The sequence below is a fragment of the Zerene cesonia genome, chromosome 6 (assembly GCF_012273895.1).
Source record: "Zerene cesonia ecotype Mississippi chromosome 6, Zerene_cesonia_1.1, whole genome shotgun sequence".
NCBI classification, from domain to species: Eukaryota; Metazoa; Arthropoda; class Insecta; order Lepidoptera; family Pieridae; genus Zerene; species Zerene cesonia.
In genome coordinates this window covers 6,325,102-6,333,216 of record NC_052107.1, presented here as the reverse complement: position 1 = coordinate 6,333,216, position 8,115 = coordinate 6,325,102, and the positions used below count along the sequence as shown (strand labels likewise).

Sequence of the window (8,115 nt, the reverse complement as noted above, 5' to 3'; positions counted from 1 at the left end):
CTAGGAATCTTTTTTAGAAAATGTCATATTCGTGTTTTATCGACTTAAACTTAGCGACTCTTCCTGACATCTATTGGCCAATAATAATACTAAACTTCACGAAGTTAAACCGAGCAAAGCTCGGTCATGCAGGTACTATTGATTATTTTTCCATTTGTTATAGGATCTCATGGCGTACTTGGAAACTGTGTTCGGTTCGTTAGCGTGTATAAACGGCTCATTCTTGATGCAAAACAGTGCACACTTCGGTTGTAACACTAAAGTGCCTGGTGTTGATCTTGCAAGGGCTCAAGAGGCTTTTAATATTATTAGTCGCTTAGAAAATACGTCTATTAAGGAACTTGTAAGTATATATCTGTTAATAAAGAGAGAGAAAGACTTTATTTTATTATTTATTCTAATTCAATAAGCTCTAAATCTATTTATTGGATGGAAGTTTAAAAAATTTACCAATATGAATAACTTTCTTCCAGATATTTAGTCACCTAACGGAAAACATAATAAAGAAAGTTAAAACGTCCCCTCCTGACGCAGAAGCATTGAGACTGTTTCTCGTATTGCCTTTGTATCATGAAATGAGAAATCCGCGAAGGCATCCTGAATTACAGGTAAAAAAAAATATTTTTGTTTTTTTCGTATGTGTTTAATATTTGTATTTTCGAGTTAAAAATAGCGTTGGCCGCAGCCGCGTTTCAACCAACGAGGCTTATTTCGTGGTTTTACGCATAGGCAAATTAAAAAAACGTTTTTGCCATTTTATTGTTTTAACAATAGTTGTTATAGTTTTTTTAGTTTTTATTCATTATTGTTTTAATTTTTTTATGTCTCATTCTGTTTAAACTGTTTAATTTAATGCCAAAGGGACATTTCACATCAGAAAATTAAAAAAAAACATTCTAAAATTGTCACATAGCATCATACTAATACCATGTTAAAATTAACCAGGGACCATTCGCGGAAGCATTTAATAAGCTTTTAGTTCACCCGCAACGTATAGTGCACCTGTGGTGGGAGGCACAGTCTGGAGAGTACTTTGAAATGTTAGTGGACATATTTAAAAGTGTCATTGTTTATGAGCTTATGCAACCAGCGGTGAGAGCTAATAAGGTCAGTACATGATTTCATAGTTCGCTTTTTGTTTTACATCTTGGAAAATGTTTAGAAAAAATATGAAATAGCAACAAATAAAGAGAGAGGGAGAGAGAGAGAGAAAGGTTACATGACTTTGAATTCCTCGAGTCCATTCAAAATACCAAAATAAAAACCAAGATGCAATTTAAAATCTCGTCTCATGATGATTTTTTTTTATCAATTAAAAATGTATATTTTATTTAGTATTTAAAAAATTTGATTTAATGTCTGTATGGTTTAAATGAAAATCTTTTTAAATGTGCCGTTTATGTTTTGGTTATAACTTTTTATTTTTAGAAAATATACTTCACACACAGCATTGTTCAAATATTAAATACTCTATCCACATTAAATAAGATAAATTTCACAAATCCTAAGAAACCGAAAATACCAGCTGAATGTTTCTATGTAGAAGACTTGTGCTCATATGTGGATATAGCGACGGATTATATTAACTGGCTCTCTGATCAAGATGTAAGTATATTATTACGTAGTATACTGTAACATAGAAAGTAATATACTCTATGTCATATACTATAAATCTTACTTAATGAATGTTTTAAATTGCATAGAATTAAATTAATCTCCTGTATTGTACATCAATGGTGTACCACAGTTAGTTTGTTTTATTTTCAAATGGCTTCAAAAAATTAAAGGGTTCTTCAACTTGACTGTAATTTTTTTGGTTTCTTTACCCCAAAACTTTCAATTGCCTGAACCGATTTTGTGGATATTTTATTTTTATTTTAAAGGTGATTCCTCCTGTGTGATCCCATCTAAATGGAATCTAGTTCTGAGAGTTAGAAAGTTAAAAAAAATGCTTTATAAATTGTACATTTTAGTTGTCTTTTTTTAAATAAAACGAAATGTTTGATATTCAATATATTCATCATATTTTTATCTTCCAGTCGTCACAACCTCACCTCTGCAACTACGCGTTCCTCTTCGACGTCCAGTGCAAGTCGCTGCTTCTGAAGATAGACCAGCAGTTGCAAATGCAAATGGCCATCACGCGAGCGGCCACGCAGATGTTCACCCGGCTGTTCATGGACCCAACGTATCCGTACCAGAGGGATCAATTTCTCAATCTGTCGGTATCGAGGAACCATATTGTTCGTGATACGATGTTACAAATTAGCAACCATGACAGTTCACAGTTGAAGAAACCGCTTAGAGTAAGTGTTGTTCGTTATTTTATGTGGAACAAATTTTCGCCCGTTTATTCAGAGTAGTTAAATATATGTTATTATACATATAAACCTTCCTCTTGAATCACTCTGTCTATTAAAAAAAACTCCATCAAAACCGTATACATAGGACATAGGGACAGAAACCTAAAAAAAAAAAAAAAAAAAGAAAAAGCGACTTTGTTTTTTACTATGTACATTTATATTTACATTTAGAATACATTTTTTGTTTTATTATAGGAACAAACTTACCTATTGTTCCTTGTTGGATTCTAATTGGTTCATATATTATAATGTACATATAGTAAGAACACGTGCCATAGTATGGAAAAGTGTCTAAGCAATATTAATACTCCTTTTGTAGGTCCAATACATGGACTTTTGGTTAATTAAGTGTAAATTTTGGTAAATTAAGATTATTCTTAACTATTTGTTTGTATTTAAATGCATTTAGTAAAGTTTGTGTCGGTTTTTCTTATATCTTGAAAAATCTATAGTACAGTCTATGTTTTAGGTAGAATTCGTGGGCGAGGAGGCAGAAGACGCTGGCGGTGTGAAAAAAGAGTTCTTTTTGTTATTACTCAAAGAAATATTCGATCCTGTGTATGGAATGTTCAAACAGTCGGAGGAAACCTATATGATTTGGTTCTCAAATAATCCGTTTGAAGATGACGTTATGTATTATCTAATTGGTGAGTATCCACATCGTTTATTGGATTTGTAAATTAGTGTTATTCAAAATTCCAATATTGCAGACCGGTTATAGGTAAAAATTAAAAAACATTCACCGTTGTACTACACCCCCACAGAAGATAGGTGTAAAAAAAGCATGTTACTGTGTTTCATTCAGTGAGTGGTGATCCTTTTTCTTACCTATCCAATCAATTCCTTTATTCCATTCGTCAATCCTTTCTTTATCCTTTAAAATCGCATTCACAGCGATCCTACCTATCCAAATGTTCAGGCGCGATGATGCTCGCTTACCTTCAGGCGAACCACTAGACTAGTCCACATGCTCGCTATGACATAAAAAAAATCTTATTTATTCTCTTAAGTTTCTGTATCTAAGCACAATAACTTAACATAGATATCCATTTTACTTATACTGAAATCATATGAATTTTTAATATGACTTATTGCGAATTTTTTATGTTTCCAGGTGCAATATTCGGCCTAGCGATTTATAACTCGATTATAATCTACGTGCCGTTCCCTCTCGTGTTGTATAAAAAGTTGTTGGGTGAATCTGTAATGTTAGACGATTTGTCCGATTTGTATCCAACTTTAGCCAATAGCTTGAAACACCTGTTAGACTACCCGGATGAGGATGTGGAAGACGTGAGTACTATTTGTTTCATTTTGAATAGGTATTATTTATTTTGTGTGCCACTTATATGTTGTATATTAAACAACTAGTTTATCTGAATATGTCTTACAATTGGTAACAATTTTTTTTCTTTTTTGAATCAGTGTTAGTCACGATTTATATTTTGCATTGTATTATATTGCATGTATGTTTTGTCCCCTTTACCATACATATGGACATTTCTTAATGTATTTCTCCTGATTGCAGGTGTTCAGCCTATGCTTTGCGGTCAACACTGTGGTGTTCGACCAAATTCAAGTTCACCCACTCAAAGAAAACGGTGAAAATTTGCCCGTGACTCACGAGAACAAGGCGGAGTACGTCGATCTCTACGTTGACTTTTTGCTCAATAAATCTGTAGACAATCAATTTAAAGCATTTAATCAGGGTTTCCAGAAAGTGAGTATTTTTTCAGTCTTTACTGAAACGATGGTTTGATATTCCACGAATATAACGTTCATCTTATACATAAATTACGTGTCACATTATTCTCCGCGCTGAACTCGTAAATTTCTAAACCGACTTTTAACAAATTTTCACACCATGTGCAGTTTGATCCAACTTAAATGATAGGATAGTTTATATTATTTCAATTACGATAAATGACTGCCCAGGTGGAGCCGGGGCGTGCAACTATTAAATTATAATTCACAACTAATATTAATATATAAATAAAACTTATTGATAATTTCAATGTAAATTATCAATAAGTATTCTTTATAAGTCATTTTGCCAAACTATCGGATTTTTTGATATAAATGTTCGTTTCTAGGTGTGCGGTGGTAGAATAATAAAATTATTTAGGTCCCACGAGCTAATGTCGGTGGTTATTGGTAATGAGGAGTACGACTGGGATATGTTTGAGAGTAACTGCGAGTATAAGAACGGCTACACAGCGACTGATCAACAAGTTAGGTATGTTCGGGATAATGTTCATATGCCTTATGTAGTTACACTATTTTTTACTTTTATAAATAAATGCTTGTAAGAGAAGATAAGTTTGCGTTTTTTCCTTTTCTTATCATAAAACTATTGATGTCTTTTTTTCATGGCTTGTTTTTGTTAATTTTGCTCACACTTTATTGAATAGTTTTTAGTTTTTATGTACCTTGTAATTGGCGTATATATTTGTAAATGGAACTATTGATTGTATATTTACCTGTAACGTACCTTTTAAAAAAATGAATAAAAAAATAATATACTAAATTCTACAGCTCTAGAGATCACACTCCATATATATATATACAAGATAACAGGTGATAGGGTTGTGTGTTTTTCTTATGATTGAATATTATTATTTTTGTCACGCTACCTGACTGCAAATATAACCTTTGTCTATGACGATAATAGCAAATACATTATGTTATCATTTAAGTGTGACATAATCTTAATAAAGTTTTTATCAAATATTTCATATACATTGATTATATAAGAAAAATTTTGCAGATGGTTTTGGGAGGTCTTTCACGAGCTATCTATTGAAGATAAGAAAAAGTTCTTACTCTTCTTAACGGGAAGTGACCGCGTGCCCATTCAGGGCATGAGAGATATAAAAGTGAGTTGGTTTTTTTATTTATTTTGCTTTATAGGTTAACTGGCTACGCCCCGCGGTTTCACCCGTGTAAGTCTGTATCCCGTTGGCATATCAGGATAAAAAGTTACCTATGTGTTATTCCAGTTGTCCAGCTAACCAAATTTCATGCAATCGGTTTAGTAGATTTTTCGAAAAAGAGTAACAAACACACACACATCCTCACAAACTTTCGCATTTTAGTAGGAAGTAGGATTCGTAGGACTATAGTTATAGGTTTTATATATATATTTTTTTTAATTGAATTTTGTACTCTCAGATTGGAGAGTTTCATTGAGTATTCGATTGTTTTTCTTCTTAGAATTTTAGGTATCTAACTTGCTATGAATAGTTCTGCAAACATTATCTTTATTATCACAATTTAGATGTGACGTCAATTATAAATTATGCGCACTTAAATACCTCGTTAGCGCGACTAGATTGTGTTATTGCGATAAGCAAAATAACAATTCGTTGTTACCTTATTTATAGAATATGTCTGGATTAATTTTAGGGTGTCATCTTCTGCAATGTTTTGGTACTTTGTATATAATTTAACTATGACCGTTACATGTTTGAGTTTATATATATTACCCGTTACCTCAATGTTAACTTTTAACTGAGGATCACTGTTTATTGAGACTTTTTTTCGTATATTTAAAAGAAGATTCGAATTTGTTGGTAAACAGGAACAAAATCTTATTCATGTATAATTTTTTTTACGTACAGGACTATAAATGCACAACGTATATGATATTGTAATATGAAATTTCATAATGCTACATTTTAATTGCAGATAAGAATTCAAGCAGTGGCCGACGATCGTTTCTTCCCCGTTGCGCACACTTGCTTCAACCTGCTGGACCTGCCTCGGTACAAGACGAAAGAACGTCTCAAATATTATCTCCTCCAGGCCATACAACAAACACAAGGATTTTCACTCGTCTAACATAAAATTATATATATACGTCACACAAATTATTATGTGTTTATTATGATGTTGTTACTTGCATGTGATATGTTGGTATGTAAATCACCTGAGGTTGCGTGAGAGCATAAAACTGTTTTCAGATTTCATTTTACACAGTTTGATGACTGCATTGTTTCGGGACACTAGGTCACAATTGAATTACAAATAATACACACTATTTGGCATTTACGAATTGAATTTAGAATGGCCCACTCACTGCATTAATATCATATCGAAATTAAGCATAGTATAGACCACAGTACTATTAAAAATACCGTTTAATTCGACCACATGCCAAAATTGATATACAATTTTGCACAGGTGTTGTGCTTCCATCTTAATGGTTCAACCTAGAACAATAAACATGATATGACATGAACTCAAATAAATACTCGTGTTCAGAAAGATTTATGCATCATCTAATTATTGCTTTCGTTGGTCATTAATAATTCAGCTTATAGAACGAATATTTTATTGTGTCACTCTACAATTCAGTCATTGTCGTTCTATAATGGACCGGAACAGGTGCTATTCATACTGCTAATAAATTTATTACGTCACATCTTTAAATAACATTACAAAACCAATGTTTGAGTTGTTATCTGGCCGTAATATGAAAATAATGCTTAGGACTTGTTTTGTTGCAAAAACTTTTAAAATGCGGTTAAATAATAAGTAGGTAATTTTACTTGGCGTTTTGAACACTGTCATGACAAGACATCATTATTTCATAGACATGGTTGAGTAATCAGTAAAGTCGTGTGATAAAAAATGCGTTTTAAAATTATTGTTACTGATAAAAATAAGGATAATAAGGATCGTTAATGAAACTTTTGATATGGACGAGGTACAATACATTAATTTTCTTCTTGTTAACAATTATTGTTTTACACCTAATGATTAAGAATCGTTTTATCACTTGACGAATATACATAAAAAATAAATTAACAGAAAAATGCATTACAATTTGAGATCTATTGTATATGTTATAAAATATTGTCAACAATAAAATCACATCAAAATTTCCACCATGTGTTTTATATCGAAGAAAAATAATTATTATTTAATTAAATAGACTGATCATATATCATATAATTAAAAATAGCTTTAAAATTCCAGGTTTTTAAAGTGAAATATTTATTCATGTTTTCAATTAGATTTTATAATCAATACCCGTGACCTTAATTAATTATACAAATGTGTTCTAGGGTCGCGCCTTCACGTAACATTCGATTTTAAACACTCCACGGTTTATGACAGGTTTGTTGTATAATTAACATTGTTATCTTACTTAGTTTTTGGGAAAGTTTTAAGGTTATTATGCTAGCTTCGCACTAATTAAACATTAACTGAAAATCGTTTTTCGCGCTCCACTTTTGAACTTCGATTTTTATTTGAGTCGTCGGTTGTGTAAGGTACACTTGTTATGTAATTGAATCACTACCACCACTATACTCAGTCTATGATATTTTCACGTGATGAAAGTATATAATAAGCTAAAATAGACTTTACTGCAAACGAACACTTCAAAATGCTTGCGTATATAAAACTTTGCTAAATGAATGTTGTTAGTGCGGATCTAGAATAAGCATAACATAATTTTTCATGAAGTCGCCAAAAGTTTGAAAATTTAGACAAATAATGTACAGAAATAAATTACGTATTGCTGGTAATTGCTGTGATATATTTTAATAAACTGAGACAATATATCTCACTTTGGTAAAATTATTTTATTATTTATTACTTTGTACATAATGTACATAAGTGGCGACTGTTATAGCTTGGCTAGTTCGCTTTAGTACTTTCGAAGCATTTATATATGCACCTCAGTATAGCTGTTGTTAAGGTGTGGTTTGAACACAAGTGTATCATAATATATTATTTTTATAAT

At 31.6% G+C, this 8,115-nt stretch overlaps 1 protein-coding gene across 5 annotated transcripts in view; it reads left to right on the top strand.

The window, feature by feature from the left end:
- The window catches only part of LOC119840514 (probable E3 ubiquitin-protein ligase HERC4), a 17,958-nt gene extending 11,149 nt beyond the window's left edge, over positions 1 to 6,809 (top strand). For all 5 annotated transcript variants that reach the window (XM_038367156.1, XM_038367157.1, XM_038367158.1 and 2 more), the window contains 11 exons: positions 164 to 343; positions 474 to 608; positions 946 to 1,107; positions 1,429 to 1,605; positions 2,040 to 2,306; positions 2,833 to 3,010; positions 3,478 to 3,656; positions 3,892 to 4,083; positions 4,457 to 4,599; positions 5,131 to 5,239; positions 6,051 to 6,809. In XM_038367156.1, coding sequence (XP_038223084.1) covers positions 164 to 343; positions 474 to 608; positions 946 to 1,107; positions 1,429 to 1,605; positions 2,040 to 2,306; positions 2,833 to 3,010; positions 3,478 to 3,656; positions 3,892 to 4,083; positions 4,457 to 4,599; positions 5,131 to 5,239; positions 6,051 to 6,203 — 1,875 coding nt within the window. In that variant the 3' untranslated portion in view covers positions 6,204 to 6,809. The remainder of the gene's footprint in view (positions 1 to 163; positions 344 to 473; positions 609 to 945; positions 1,108 to 1,428; positions 1,606 to 2,039; positions 2,307 to 2,832; positions 3,011 to 3,477; positions 3,657 to 3,891; positions 4,084 to 4,456; positions 4,600 to 5,130; positions 5,240 to 6,050) is intronic.
- The last annotated feature ends 1,306 nt before the right edge of the window (positions 6,810 to 8,115 follow it).